The sequence below is a fragment of the Perna viridis genome, chromosome 7, assembly GCF_037379345.1.
Source record: "Perna viridis isolate PV_CMFRI_1.1 ecotype Kerala chromosome 7, ASM3737934v1, whole genome shotgun sequence".
Taxonomy (NCBI): Eukaryota; Metazoa; Mollusca; class Bivalvia; order Mytilida; family Mytilidae; genus Perna; species Perna viridis.
In genome coordinates, this window is record NC_142451.1 from 4858687 (window position 1) to 4875007 (window position 16321).

At 33.6% G+C, this 16321-nt stretch overlaps 1 protein-coding gene across 2 annotated transcripts; it reads left to right on the plus strand.

Moving 5' to 3' along the window:
- The first annotated feature begins 936 nt into the window (after window positions 1-936).
- On the plus strand, window positions 937-13765 carry LOC148611048 (UPAR/Ly6 domain-containing protein qvr-like). 2 transcript variants are annotated; one of them, XM_088591116.1, is made up of 4 exons: window positions 937-1562; window positions 6686-6739; window positions 12615-12770; window positions 13518-13765. In XM_088591116.1, the coding sequence occupies exons 1-4, from the start codon at window positions 1514-1516 to the stop codon at window positions 13715-13717; spliced, it is 459 nt and encodes a 152-aa protein (XP_088447242.1). In that variant the 5' UTR covers window positions 937-1513; the 3' UTR covers window positions 13718-13765. The 2 variants fall into 2 exon arrangements, with proteins under 2 accessions (XP_088447242.1, XP_088447243.1); XM_088591117.1 differs by lacking the exons at window positions 937-1562; window positions 6686-6739 and adding an exon at window positions 8018-8078.
- Window positions 13766-16321: the final 2556 nt, after the last annotated feature.

Below are 16321 nucleotides of genomic sequence, written 5' to 3' on the forward strand. Positions count from 1 at the left end.
AATTCAGAACAAAATATAAATTTTTAAGAAATTAAAGAAATTTTCTGAATTTTTTTAGTCTCTTTCAAGGGGGATAATTGGCGGGAAAATGTTCTGTTGTAATGTATAAAGATTTTAGTTTATTTTAACATTGCAAAAAGAGTTTGGTGACCCCAATTTTTGTTTTGAAATATGAAAGAATGTCAGTGACGTTTTCTTTATATAAAGTTACAAGAAAATTAATCTACCAGTTTTTTAGAATCTGCGAAATATTGAAAATTCCCTAAGGAATCCATATAAAAAATGCAGTAAAATATTGGCTTTAATAAGTCTTGATTATCTCTAAGTCAACTTTGGTGGCCTATGTTTTTTTAAATTTTTGAGACAAAACTAGGAAATTTTATTTATTAAAAATATTAGGTATGATCTACCCTAAATTAAACATATATGTGCCTGAAATATATTTCTATTGCCGATAGCTATTTTAAATATATGTACAAGTGTTTGATGTGATAGGCGATACTTTCCAGAATAAAATAACAGTCCACAAATATCATACAGAAAGTGATACATATCCTCTCTGTGCCCCTTCAGGATTAACGAGGCTATTAAAAACCCACAAATAGTCACATTAATTTCTGATACAGTCACATAACCAGTCTGTATAGTTTGTCATTCCATTGTTGGACTTAGGAGAAAAAAACAATGTAGTGGCACTGTAGGTACGTCATATGAAGACGAAAAAAAAACAACGTTTGTTCGAAGGGGCTTTCAGCGTGTTGTGTCACCTTTCACATTGACAGAAACGCAATAAGCAATAATAAAGAGTTCTGCAAAATTTGTTCTCTATATCCTATCTGATTCTAGCATTGATGAGTCTATATTAACGTGCGTAAAACACACTCGTGTTCTTTCTTCCTTGATAGAACTTAACAGATCACTTATTACTTAACTATTAATGCGAGTAGTTCATCAATAATATAGATCCTGATTCTAATTCACACTGAAGTAGAAAACATTGTTTGTAGTAGAAAGCATCCGATCGATAATCAAATACATAACGTCATCCTGACTTCTTTTGTATGTATAAGCTGTTAATTGGGAGACCAATGATATTGAACAAGGCACAAATATTTCAAATATTGAAAGAACACATCAATAAAAGAATGTTAATATATAGCTAGATACACTGTCGTAATGGATTTATTTTCGATATCGATAAAAGGCAAACTTTAAGGAAAATAGAAACATACCGGGGGAAATTAACTGTGTCATGTGGGAATTATAATATTACTTTTACAGTCCGGATCATATCCGATATAAATCGCTGCAACTTATAGATGGAACCATCCGAGGGGTTCACGGTTCAGTTTATTGAACGTAGTAAACGTAGTTAAAGCTAAAAGCAATACACATTTATTGAATCAGTGTATTAATGCCAGTGTATCCTAAAGCAACGTAAATGTATGTACCATGGAATTAGTCATCAAATATGGCTTGACTTGATTCTTTGAATTAAGGTGGAGAGAGTGTTATGTCTTTCAAAATGGGATTATCAATAGTGCTGTGCCAACTTATAACCTGTAAGTTTAATCAATCATATTGTGTGTATTCGTATTCCCCAACATTTAGAACATTGAGTTGCTGCTGCTGTCTTCAAGGTTGATAGTTGCCTTATAAGTAAAAGATACCTTTCAGTAATTTTCCAAGATAATTGCCAGAAATCAAATTAAGATAAGTACTAGTGTTTGTTGATCGATTTTGTTGATCCCTGCACAATTACGTGTATATGTATAGCAAGTGTCGTTTCTCGTACATGTACCTATTACTTACGTGTATATGTATGGCAAGTTTTGTTTCTCATACAGGTACCTATTACTTACGTGTATATGTATAGCAAGCGTCGTTTCTCATAAAGGTACCTATTACTTACGTGTATGTGTATAGCAAGTTTTGTTTCTCATACATGTACCTATTACTTACGTGTATATGTATAGCAAGTTTTGTTTCTCATACAGGTACATATTACGTACGTGTATATGTATAGCAAGTTTTGTTTCTCATAGATGTGTCTATTCCCGACATTGGAAACAAAGGTTTGCAATTTATACATGACACAACTACTTAAGTGTGCATGGTTGAGAGGGAAATGGAACGGGCGGAGAGACAACAATCCTACCAAACTGTAAAAATAGCCTTTGGACTTTCAATGAATGGTGGGAAATCTCTACATAGCCATGGAAAAAAGGACACATTGTCAAAAAGCGTATTAAACTAAAATTCAGTCTGACTGACCAAGATTTATTTACACTGACCATGATTCAACAAGACTTTGCAGTGTTCAAGAAGACTGATCAGGGTTTAACAAGACTATCCAGTGTTCTATATACGGCAAAGGATTCAACCAGACTAGCAATGATTAAACAAGACTGACCATGATTCAACAAGACTAACCAGAATTCAACAAAACTAACCAGGATTAGATAGACTGACCAGAATTCAACAAGACTTACCAGGATTCTAAAGTCTTACATTGACAAGGATTCAACAAGACTAGCCAGTATTCTGAAGACGGCCCTGGAATCAACAAGGCTAACACGAATTTAACAAGACTGACTAGGATTCAACAAACTAACCAGAAATCAACAAGACTAACAAGGATTCTAAAGGCGGCCTAGGATTCTACAAAACTAGCAAGGATTAAACAAAATGACCAGGATTCAAGAAGACTGACTTGAATTTAATCAGTTTAACCAGGATCCAAAATACTGACCAGGTTTCTATAGTCTGACTAGTATTCTAAGGACTGAAAAGAATTCTTCAAAAGTCACATTAACAAGAAGTTATTCAGACTGTTTACTGACTATAGTGAGTGGTCAGTCACACTGAAAAGAAGTTATCGCGACTATAGATTGACTAGTACTATAGTACAGTAATTAGTCAATCATACTGACGAGCAGTTATTCAGTCTGTAGACTGACTACAATGAATGGTCAGTCATACTGAAAAGAAATTATTCAGTCTGTAGACTGACTATGGTGATTGGTCAGTCACACTTATACTTTTCATACTTATTTTGCCAGGATCAAACAAGACTGACTTAGAGTGATTGGTCAGTCATACTGCAAAAAGGTTATCCAGATTGTAGACTGACTATAGTGAGTGATCAGTCACACTGATATGAAGTTATCCCGACTGTAGACTGACTATGGTGAGTGGTCATTCACACTGATATGATGTTATCCAGACTGTACACTTATCATAGTGAGTGATCGGTCACATTGATATGAAGTTATCCAGTATGTACACTTACTACAGTGATTGATTGGTCACGCTGATAAGAAGTTATCAAGACTGTTGACTGGCTATAGTGAGTGGCCAGTCACTCTGATAAGAAGTTATCCAGTCTGTAGACTGACTAAAATGAGTGGTCAGTCACACTGAAAAGAAGTTATCCAGTCTGTAGACTGACTAAAATGAGTGGTCAGTCATACTGAAAAGAAGTTATCCAGTCTGTAGACTGACTATAGTGAGTGATCAGTGTCACTTGTACTTTTCATACTTATTTGGTCAGGATCAAACAAGACTGACTTATAGTGAGTGGTAAGTCATACTGCAAAAAGGTTATTCAGACTGTAGACTGACTATAGTGAGTGATCAGACACACTGATATGAAGTTATCCCGACTGTAGACTGACTATGGTGAGTGGTCAGTCACACTGATATGATGTTATCCACACTGTACACTTACCATAGTGAGTGATCGGTCACACTGATATGAAGTTATCCAGTATGTACACTTACTACAGTGATTGGTCGGTCGCACTGATGAGAAGTTATCCCGACTGTAGACTGACTATAGTGAGTGGTCAGTCACACTGATAAGAAATTATCCCTAGTGTAGACTGGCTATAGTGAGTGGTCAGTCACACTGGTATGAAGTTATCCCGACTGTATACTTACTACAGTGATTGGTCGGTCGCACTGAAGAGAGGTTATCAAGACTGTTAACTGACTTTAATGAGTAGTCAGTCACACTGATGAGAAGTTATCCGGGCTAAATGCCTCATAAACGTGCTGAGTGGCTAGTCATAAAACTACAAAAAAGCGAATGTAATTGTGGTTGTGATCACTTGAATTACACATGAAGGTATATAAAAACGAATTGAACAAAAAGAACGCAACATTTTCTACGTCACGTATAACTTTTAGGCTTGGAGATTTGCTTAACTTGTTTACAAATTGTCTAAATTGATTTAGAGCTGCACTGAAGCTCCTCATACTTTGACCTGTCCGAAATATGGGATTCAATGCCCTATACATTTGAAAATACAATAGAGAGTTTTTTTTTTCTCATAGGACGAACAAGAAACAGTCCGCAATCCCGGATCTTTTCTTTAAAGTAACGACGTTAAAATGATGTAATACGTCAGTCTAAATACGTACATATTAAAATAGACATTTCGGTGCAAGGTATAATGTATATTTTATCGAACTCCAGTGGTTGATCAGTTAAAATATCAATACACAAGCTGACGAACCACTGTTGTATTCAAGGAGAATATATTCTGGAGTATACAGAACAAAAATAACTTACAATTGGATTCTCACACATTTATTTGACATCTGCTATCCTTATTTATATAATTGGATCAATCTCGAGAACTAACATTGTACAGTCGAACATAAAATAAAAATGCCAAAGCTACATATAAAATGATTGATAAACCTTCTCAGTGGCGGATCCAGAGTTTTAGGTAAGAGGGGAAGGGCAAATAAAATTCTTGACAGGATCACCGGTGAGGATCACGAAACTAGTGTTTTTCATGATTTAACACATACATTTTTTCAACAATTTTATTCAGCCCCCCCCCCCCAGATCCGCCACTGCTTCCCGGTGTGTGTGTGTGTGTTTTTGCTACCTCTGCCCCTGCAACCCTCCTTTTTTAACTGGATAGGAAGTCCGGACTATGGTTAAGGTTATCATGGTTCAGTGATATTGCAATACTCGTGTTAGATAGCTACATATATATATATACAAGAAAAAACTAGAAAACATTTAGTAATGCTCACTTCTCCATTCGATAACATGCACTGTTTGACTTTGATTAAAATCTTAAATCGGAGATGTACAATGAGCATATGCAAATATCAAAGGTTTCATTAATTACGTTTATTCATGTAAGATGGGTCATTGATAAGAGATGGGTACCTCGCGTCGCCATATTCATAAATAAAGAAGTCAATGATTTGCTAATGAGAACCCCCAAATCGATTACGATCAAAATCTAAAATAGGAGGTGTACCATGGGAATATTGATAATTTTTTATTGAATCCATTCGGTGGTGTAGGAGGGATAAGGGATAATAGATAACTACACCTCTATGTAACGGAAGGAAGAAAGGAGGTACGGGCGGACGGAAGGAATGAAGAATAGACATCCCTATTTCTGTATACTTCTACTTTGCAAGCGGGGGTATAAAAAAAATACAATATCACATTAGATTATCACTCGCTGTATTGTAAATATATTTATGTTTATTTGTAACCTTAATGTCAGTATTTAACTGCCACTAATTTTGAAAATTGCTTATGACCCGAGTAAAATAATTGCAACATTAAATAGCAACCTCTTCAATTTGCACTTAACTCACCAAATGCACGTTATGAGCACTAGAGCACCAGAGCACTACTTCCTTAAGCTATGCTATATATCAATGATATAATTATTATTCATGAATTCGGGAGACGGATTGATATAACTCTAAGTAGCACTCCAGCGAAGAATCATGCAAAATGAGATACATGGTTGGAAACCCTACATATTTTTATTTTTGATATTTTGTTTAAAATGCTTAGGTAAATAAAAAAAATATGTAGCTTTTCATAGAACCCTTTTTCATGAGAGATAACAATTATATAAAATGCACTGTAGAATTCAAAATTAAGTAAGGTAACTCTGTCAATGACACTAACAGACAATAGAAACTGTTGAATTTCTTCTAATAGCAGACAGATTGGAATGAATAATTACATAATTCATTATATAGACATATAAAGCTACTTAATAACAAAATAAAAATGTATAGCCTTTTTGGGGTGTATCACATTTTTCAAAACTTGCATGAGTCTTACAAAGACTACTGTTTTTAAAAGTTCTGAATCGTGTAATTAATTTGCTAGAAGTTCGTTTTATTCTATTTTTTGACTTGATATTAAAATATACAAATTACTTAAATATGTTTAAATTAACTACCCCGTGAGACTCCATGATAGGCTTAATAAAAGTTTTGTATTATAATTATAAAAAAATAGGCCAAAACCAGCTTGTTTAAGATCTTAAGTAATTTGCATATTTTAACATGAAGTAAATATAATTAAATACTAAATACAGCGAGGCAAAAATAATTGTGGGATGGGGTAGAATTTGTGCAGATTCAAGACTTCATGCATTTTTTTCATTAATGAACAATGGCGTGAAATATTATACTTATTATATACTTCCACCATTGTTTGATTAGCCCTGTGTTCGGTTTCATAATAAAATCCCAAATTAGGACTTTCCTCAAATATTTCCTCAACTCAAGTTTCGACCAATGAGATCTCTTGAAATTGAAATTTGAGAGACTCAGGATTTGAGGAAATTTTAAACTTGAGATTGCTAGGCCTGAACACCAACTGTATGCCTAATTTATTTTTTTTCAGTTCTATATGTGGTGAAGCTTGCACTCTCAAGTGATGGCATTGATCCTATACTAGGTAAGTGTATATTTATATGGTGAAGCTTGCGCTGTGAAGGTACCAGTATCGTATTGCATATCCCTGAGCGGGTGTACGTCAAAACATGGATGCCATAAAAATATAGTGCATTTTCTTTTTGCCTCTCTACAAACTAATGTTTTGTCAAAAGACATGAACAATGACTTAAAAAATAGAGCAAACATCACACTGTAAGATGAAGAACTTTTTTAAAAGAAAATCTAACATAATATCATAAAAATGTTCCACTGAAAAGGTTGGTTTGGTGGGTGCAAAACGAAAGTGAAAGTAGGGAAAATGGCTATTTATAGTTCAAGACTACTTTTCTGTCCAATCTTCGTGGACTCACCCTATTTTCTTTGCGGGAAATTATTTTTTCACATGTCCTTAGAAATGCTACATAAGTGAAAGTTTTATTGAATCAATTTACATATTTTTTAAAAAATCCTAAAAATATGCACTTCACTATAGAAGTCTATGGGAAAATTAATACGATACTGAGACCTGAAGTGTTGGTATTGACCCTGTACTAAGTAAGTGTATATAAATATATTTATATTACACCAATTCCCAAGTTATTCCTTCAGGAAAAAGAACAACTGTGCAAGCCACTCCACTAAGTTTTTTTTTGGTAAGGACATAAATAAAACAAAAATATCCCATAAATGTCATTTATTAAAGGACAAAAACTCAAACAGTAAAACTAAGTAACCTATGTACATTAAATTGGAGTGTCACTGTCAGAGATGAGGCAAATAATACAGTTGACACTCCCTAAAAAGTACACAAAATTCCTTACAACAAAAAAGGTATGTCCTAACATCGATCAACCAAACTAAACTAATTGTACATTTCTATAAGAGGAAATTGGAGGTAGTAAGGGGAGGAGGTGGGTCATCAACTAAACATAAATCACAAGAAGCTTTCTTTACAAAATTAAAGAGCGAACATGTGATCAATCGTGCTAATTCGATTGGATGATCTGCATTGGTATGCATAAATTGAATGCAGCTAGTGAGATGGGGCTACATTAGATAACAGATTGAGGGTAAAAAAGGGGTAATTTGGCCACATAAATCATTTTATCTTCAATAAAATGTTATTAATGGTGAAGTTTGCACTCTCTAGTGTTGATATTTATCCTATATTAGTAATAGTCCGAATTTCCTCTGACCCTGCAACCCTCCTCTTTTTTATTTGGATATTGAACCCGACATATCAATATCCAAATAAAAAAAGGAGGGTTGCAGGGTCAGAGGAAATAATTCGGACTATTTAAGTAAGTGTATAGTAATGGTGAAGCTTGCACTCTCAAGTGATGGCACTGATCCTATACTAGGTATATATATATATATGTGTGTGTGTGTGTGTGTGTGTGTGTGTGTGTGTGTGTGTGTGTGTGTGTTGGTTGATATACGGTCATTTTCTGAGAAAAGAGTAAGAAGGAGATTTAGTAAATTACTCGGATATGATGTAAGCAAAGCGTGTTTTTCTCATTTTTTTTTTTTTTGGGGGGGGGGTCTCTTTCACTTAAAACGGTCTGTCATTAATATGATAAACAATGCCTCGAGAATTTTTGGTATTAATTACGACAAAGAATTGCACGAGAATTGTTCTGATCTCTGATCTAAAATTGTCCTAAAGACTTGTTGTAAGAGTGGCCACAGGGCGTAACAAATGACAAATGGAAGTATAGGTACCAAGCGGCTAGTGATCCCAGTGTGTCCAGGGCCCTGGAATAGAGCTAATGGGAATTAAGCATTCTGAAATGCCATAAAATGGCTGTTTTATATACATCCAACTTTTCCCGAACCTTTTAAAACCTTAACACACTATATCTTTTGATAAAAACATAAGAAAAGACTCAAGTGCATACAAAAGCTGAAGTTGTTTCACTAAAACGTAATTTATAACTATTTGGTAAAAGAAAATGTTGAATTTACTGCGTAGGAACAGTCACTTTTTTGTTACTTCTGGGACAATTTTTTTTTCCGTTAGTATATATTGGGAGAACCTGACCGGAAATAACCGTAAAGCTCACAACTGCTTCGCGGTGCTCGCTACTATTTTTTTTCAAATGCTGAATGGTAAAAGTCTATGTCTACGTAATTATAGTTTATTTACTAGTAGTTATCAAATCAGCCATATATGTACATTTCCCCATTGATAATTGTAAATATAACGAAGGTTAAATAAGCATGATTATCGGTAATTTGTGACATTTTTCTTTGATGTACACAGATCCATAAGGCTTGTTACGGCGTACTGGCCCTGATAAAACAAAATAATAATAAAAATAACAAGTCAGTTTAAAACCAGGCATGTGTCACAGTGGAGTTGAATGACGTTGGTTCATCTCGACAACATATATCATGAAAGTATTCTTTTTCAAGGTCAAGATGTTGACTTTCGTATTATTTAACATACAAAAAAAACCGAAAATAAAATGTTACCTATGAATTACCGAAAAACAGGATATTAGGCAACTGGTATTGGATACTGGCTTTCTCGGGGGCATCTCAGGCTCGCTCAATGGGCTCGACTTGAGATACCCGTGATAAAGCTAGTATAAAAAACCGATTGCCTAATAATCTGTATAAATTATGATAAATAAGAGAAAAATAGGAAAAGGAACTAAATACAAATGAAATACAGTAATAAAACGAAGGGAGACACTTAAATAATCATGTCATGTGTTTGCAAATGGTTGTATATTTTACTCTAAATTGTACAAAATATCCTGAAAAAGTCTAATTATGTTGGTAAAAATTCTGAGGAAAAACATCGGTCATTACTAAATTTTATTTTAAAAATTTGGCATGGGTTTAGGGAACTATTTGAAATGAATGAGATAATTGAGATCTTCTAGACAAAGTAGTCATAAAAAATAAAAAAAAAAATAATCGATTAAACAACATTCTTTAAATCCTAACTACTTCTTTTATAGAAAATGTTAAATGTCATATTAGTTTTTTCCTATATCTGAGTTGTTAAATTACTTATCATCCTAGCTGACTTCTCATAATAGTTTTCGTACAATCTTAGTCGTCATATTAGTTTTCGTCCTATCTGAGTTGGCACATTACTTATCGTCCTATATTAGTTGTCATATCACTTGTTATCTTTCTGAGTTGTCATATAAGTATTTGTTCTGAGTAATCATATTAGTTGTCGTCCTATCTGAGTTGTCATATTTGTTTTCGTCTATCATAGTTGTCATATTAGGTTTTGTCCTATCTGACTTGGCATATTAGTTGTCGACATATCTGACTTGTCATATTAGTTTTCGTCCTATCTTAGTTGTCATATTAGTTGTTGTCCGATCTGAGTTGTCATAATAGTCGTCGTCCTATCTTAGTTGTCATATTAGTTGTCGTCCTTTCTGAGTTGTCATATTATTTTTGGTCCTATCTTAGTTGTCATATTATTTTTGGTCCTATCTTAGTTGTCATATTAGATTTTGTCCTATATCAGTGTTCGTCTTTTTTGGGTTGTCATATTAGTTGTCGCCCTACTTAAGTTTTTAGTTGTCATCCTTTCTAAGTTGTCATATTACTTATCGTCCTATCTGATATAACATATTAGTTGTCCTTTCTGACTTGTCTTAACAGTTGTCGTCCTATCAGATTTTTTAGTTGTCGTCCTATCAGATTTTTTGTTTCATATTAGTTTTGGTCCTATCTGAGTTGTCATATTAGTTTTTGTCCTATTGTATATATTGTATCTGAAAGGAATCTTGGTAAGCAACGGAAGGGGTCATTCCTAACAATGCCCACCTAGTGAAATATATATTCCTCAAGGTACCCAATATTTCCATTTTCTGATTTACATAGAGCAAACTTGCTGGAGGCTGTCATCTTTGTTCTAGAAATTGAACCCTTTCTTGGAGATATATCCCTTATACATCAGTATCACTTTGACGCTCGAATATCAGGGGTTATTCAAATGTTCTAATAACTGAAAACGTTTGTATTTGGATTACCTCCCTTAACCCGGCTTTACCACCTAAAGATACTGCATTCGAAGATTTCAGTTACATAGCTACTAAACCAGCGCAAAACCATACAGTTGAAACTTAAACAATAAACCGTCAGACACAATGCCTTAGAGATGTCACAGAAGACCACGCGAATTTCCTGAACACTGTCCAAGCCTGGCCGAACGAATTTGAAAAATCGATCAATTGATTAATAGCTGAGATGCTGAGTAATAATTCGATAACTGTAAATATGTGTGTAAACTCAATATTCCATACATTTTGAAATTATACTGACAAGTAAAGTAGGACGATAGTCATTGACTTCTCGCGCATTTCCGTTTTTAAGTTGCTAATATTGTTAGCGACTTCTTGCACTCGTAATTTCAGTACTTTATATTCGCATATGATTTGCATAATTATATATTTATACTCCACGTTATGCCGCAGATCTGTTCCGTGTTAACCGCCATAGCGTTATAGTTCTAGCTTCATACGAGATGAAAATGTACCTCTTAAATATCATATACGTGTGTTCTACGTGTTATGAGGACCGGAAGTTGGCATGAAAAAAAAAAACGGGTAGCATTGAACATTACCCGGTTTCCAAATCAGGCACTGGGGCTATAGGTAATATACATTAACAAGAACCCGATAGCTATGAATATTCATTGGCAGTTGTTTAGTCTGGTTCTTAATCTGGTTCCATGGTCATTATCATTAGCGATCCAAAGATCGCTAAATGCACCTTTATAACACATACACATGTCTGTGTGTGTTTTTGCTTGTATTAGAATGGGAAGTTAAAGTTTAAATGATGAAATGATCGGTTAGGTAGCATTGAATTCATGTAAAATTAGTACCCAGTTTCCAATTTAAACACTGGGGCTCGTTACACTTGACTATACAGGTCATATATACATTATCATATATATATAGCCATTGCCTGTTGTTTAATCTGTTTCCGGGTAACCAGTTGTTTTGATTGAAAACATTCTATCATCACGGTTACGAAAGAGTACGCAATCATATCGAAGGAACTAAGATTCTAACGGAAGTCACCCAATTTTAGGGCATATCGCATTCGTGCCATTTCGGATGTTGAAAGTAAGCCAAAATCAGTGACAGAGAATATTTGACGATTAGCTTTCGAGAGTCTCGGGCTAATAAGGTCGGGCAGGATGCCTTCCCAAAGTCAAGATTCTAGAGAACATTTTCTACTTCGGATTCTGTAAATACATATTGACCGATCTCATCTCGATATGATTTGGATGAATTTGAGTCTTCTAATTAGGTTTTGCAAAATGAAAAAGTTTTTGAATTTGTTTGCTTTGGCAGTTTCGTCGGTGATAGTTTCCATTTTTAACAACTTTAATTGGTATCCTAAATTGACGTTGCCTGATATGCCAATTGATTTCGTCGATGGATGGATAACTCTTAACTTTCCTATAAGTTGATCTTTGTATCTCTGTTGGACTTTTTGCACAGGTAAAGTTACTAAATTCCGTATACGCCTAATTTATGTCCAATCGCGTTCATGATTTACTCAATACATGCACGTCGCGCTTTAAAAAAAAGATAGAGTGCGTACGCCTCCTTTTGTGAATAAGTTTCTTCTGATTTTTCGTTATCCATGTCGAATCTACCTTCCGAAACGTCACCAATATGTTTGATATCGATTCGTCAACCGCACCCAAAATGACATCTGAAAACAATGCTGACAATGTCGTCAGACATGAACACGTACGAGTTGCCAATCCGTATTCTAAAATAGTAGTCGGCATTTGTCGTAATCACCTCTATCGTACAACCATATCTAACGTTTAAAGGAACTATGGGTTGGTTTTGGAGAATTTAAGTGGTTTATTGAAAATAATTTCAATTTTTAAACCATTTCAGATGGAAGATCTTCAGATCCTATACAGTGTTATGAATGCATCAGTTATTCTCATATGAACAATTTCTGTGGTGATCCTTTCAACGACAGCCATCCAAACGTCACCATATCAAAATGTTTTGGAACGTGTGTTAAATGGGTCCGTTCACCCATGCCAGGTATGTTAAAATAGAGTGTGGGTGAGGATTTGTTTATATTTGTTAATAAAGGGTATGCCATGCAACTTTGTGAACGTTCAACGGTACTTCTATTACGCAGATGTATTTCTATCTCTTATTCGTTACGCCTACTACGCCACTGAATGACATTTATTAATGATACTTTATTTTTTATTCCCATTGTGCACACCTATTTTATATTTGTTCCAAATTAATTTGGAGGTTTCACATAGGTACACAAGGGTACCTATATTCGTTACTTTTTCTACTTATACACAAGAACGATATATTTTTAATCAGAGTTGTCTAGTCCACAACTATTTTTAGCCCAGATGACGAGAACATGAGCTTCTGTAGAATGGTATTCCATCTAAATTGTTTTTAACCCGTGAAACGTGAACACGAGCTTCTGTAGAATGGTATTCCATCTAAATTGTTTTTAACTCGTGAAACGTGAACACGAGCTTCTGTAGAATGGCATTCCATTTAAGTTACTTTTAACCCGTGAAACGTGAACATGAACTTCTGTAGAATGGGTATCCTAACCCGTTACTTTTAACCCGTGTAACGTGAACATGAGCTTCTGTAGAGTGGTATTCCATCTAAATTACTTTTAACCCGTGAAACGTGAACATGAGCTTCTGTAGAATGGTATCCCAACTCTGTTGTCCATTTTTATTCCATAGAATATGCAGATATCATTATGTTTTATCATTCATTTGTAAAATGATTTTCTTTTGTTTTTAGGTGTATATAGATATCAGAGAACATGTTCACAAAAGCTGAAAATTTTAATGACTATCAATTTAGTGTGTATGGAGGAGTCACGACCTAGTACAGGGAAAATTTGTTTTTGTAAAAAAGACGGGTGTAACGGAGGAACCAGTCTTTATATCGCCAAAATCTTAACTTTCATTGCACTTGTGTTTTTACATACAATATTATGACTTGTTACTTTTGCTCAATTTCACAATGAATTTATATCATGTAGATAACTTTACTTCAATTCCGTAAATATTTTTTAAAACTTTCACCATTTTACCGATTTCCATAAGTCTGTTGCCATCTGGATTAAAATCTCTGAAACCTATGGCAACCCAAAATGGACAAAAATGAATATTTTCTAAAATGATTTTTTAATATTACAAATTCATTTTCTAATATTACAAATTAGATTTCTTACATCACAAAAAAAAAAACGTTTTAAATATTAAAAAAATCATTTTTAAATATTAAAAATTCAATTGAATTTCTAATATTAAAAAACGATTTTTTTAATATAAGAAATTGATTTTCTAATATTTGAAAATGGATTTGATGTATTCAATTACGATTTTTTAATATTAAAAAATGTGACTGATTTTGCAATATTGCAAAGTGATATTCTGTTATTACAAATTCAACTTGTAATGTTACAAAATGTGTGATGTTTTATTATATTACTAAATCAGTAAAATTTGTAATATTAGAAAATGATTTTTTAATAATACAAAATGAATTTATAATATTAAAAAAATGATTTTGTAATATTAAAAAGTATGTTTTCTAATATTAAATAATGATTTTTCAATATTACAAATTCATTTTCTAATACAACAAATTAGATTTCTAATATCACAAAACACTTTTTTAATATCAGGAAATCAAATGAATTTCTAATATTAAAAAACGACTTTTTAATATAAGAAATTGATTTTATGATATTAGAAAATTGATTTGTCGTATTCAATAACGATTTTTTAAAAATATTAGACAATCATTTTGTAATATAAAAAATGTGACTGATTTTGCAGTATTGCAAAGTGATTTTTTAATATTACAAATTCATTTTCTAATATTACATATTCAATTTGTAATATTACAAAATATGTGATGTTTTATAATATTACTAAATCAGGAATTTGTAATATTAGAAAATGAATTTTTAATATTACAAAATGAATTTCTCATACTAAAAAATATTTTCTAATATTAAAAAAAATGATTTTGTAATATTAAAAAAATATTTTCTAATATTACAAAATGTAGAGTTTTGTCCACTTTGGCTTGCCATAGAAACCACTCATAATTTAGTGACCAGTAATTATACGGACTAGAACACACCCGCGAACTCGCGGGCATTTAGAACGTGGTTGAAAGTATTTAAATTGTTGTAAGGTGAATGAGAATTCTGGAAAGATATCCGGTACAGTTAAGTATTCAACTACGAGATACAGTTATACTTTCAGTTTCTGATACATTTTCCAAGCATTTAACATGTACATCCCGATTTTTAACCTTGTAGTTTTACCGAAGTTAACCTCGAACGGTATTTTTTTTTTCATGGCGGAATGTATTTACGAAACAAACTTTAGGAAACTGTGTACAAAACGAATTTGTATGTTATCAGTTAGGAATTTAGTGCTGTTTGTAAATATACCAAAAAAATCTGTGTACACTGGACTTCTAATAGTAATGCAATAACGAGGCAACTACCACGATTAGCACCTCCGGTTGTTCATAAAATCCGGACTCGCTTCGGTAGGCGAAGTTCATCAGTTACGGTGTACAACCAAATAAAAACGGACTCAGCACCACGGGGCATGTGATGTATAAATGGACCAGTGAGTCCATTTGACATGTGCGAAGGATTCTATAAGGGTCCGGAGCCCGGCGGACCATGCAAATCTATGTCAAAGTACAAACTCTTGTCTTTCATGCATATGAACCGCCAAAAACTGACTTAGCACCACGGGGCCTGTTAACAAAATGGACAGACAAGGACTTTTAAAAAATAAAACGCTCAGCTCATGCAGTCAGTTTGATGAAGTGTCTCAAAAACTATGAGAGGAAGGCAAATAAATACGACTTTGCTTCCATATATCAATAAAGGATAAACAATTTATTGGTGAAGTTGTGCGAAGGTGACTATACACTAGTGTACCAACAGGCTTGCGAAATTTAGACATCTAATAATAACTTGCTATTGTTTCGTTATTTTAAGTTATAGCACTTTTTTAACATGGGTACGCATAATCATTTCATGTTTCATTTGCACATAACATTTAAGGTCCGTCTGTACAGTTACCCCTTTACATTTTACATTTTCCTCAAACAAATGAAATTCAAAGTGACATGCAACAATGTAATACCCACAAAGTTCTAATTCGACTTCTACAGATCTAGCAATGCAGAGAAAGAACATAATTAGGATTATCTTTTTGGCTTTACTATCCACATCGTTTATATTAACAGAACAATGCACTTGGTGAATGTGTGGGTGTTAGAACCGTTTAAATTAATACAACTGTTCTGATGAAATGGTTGTTCAAATATTTCCATATTCCATTGTTCAATGCTCCATCCATTAAAAATTGCTGTTACAGTTACCAGTTTATCTGCATTGGAGATCCCGCGGAGGGAACGACAAAAAATTTGCATCGCAAATTTGACAGTTCTAACATCGTTGGGAATTTTTCAGACCTTTCTATACGTTTACATATCTTCCCTGTATCAATTAGATCCGATGGAGCAGTGTAGCGAATAGAGTCGTCACATTCTAAGACGTTTAT

Coding starts and splice junctions, on each gene's coding strand:
- LOC148611048 (XM_088591116.1), top strand. CDS start 1,514: ATGTCTTTCAAAATGGGATTATCAATAGTGCTGTGCCAACTTATAACC. Junction 6,740..12,614: donor TGGCATTGATCCTATACTAG/GTAAGTGTATAT, acceptor AAACCATTTCAG/ATGGAAGATCTTCAGATCCT. Junction 12,771..13,517: donor GGTCCGTTCACCCATGCCAG/GTATGTTAAAAT, acceptor TTTTGTTTTTAG/GTGTATATAGATATCAGAGA.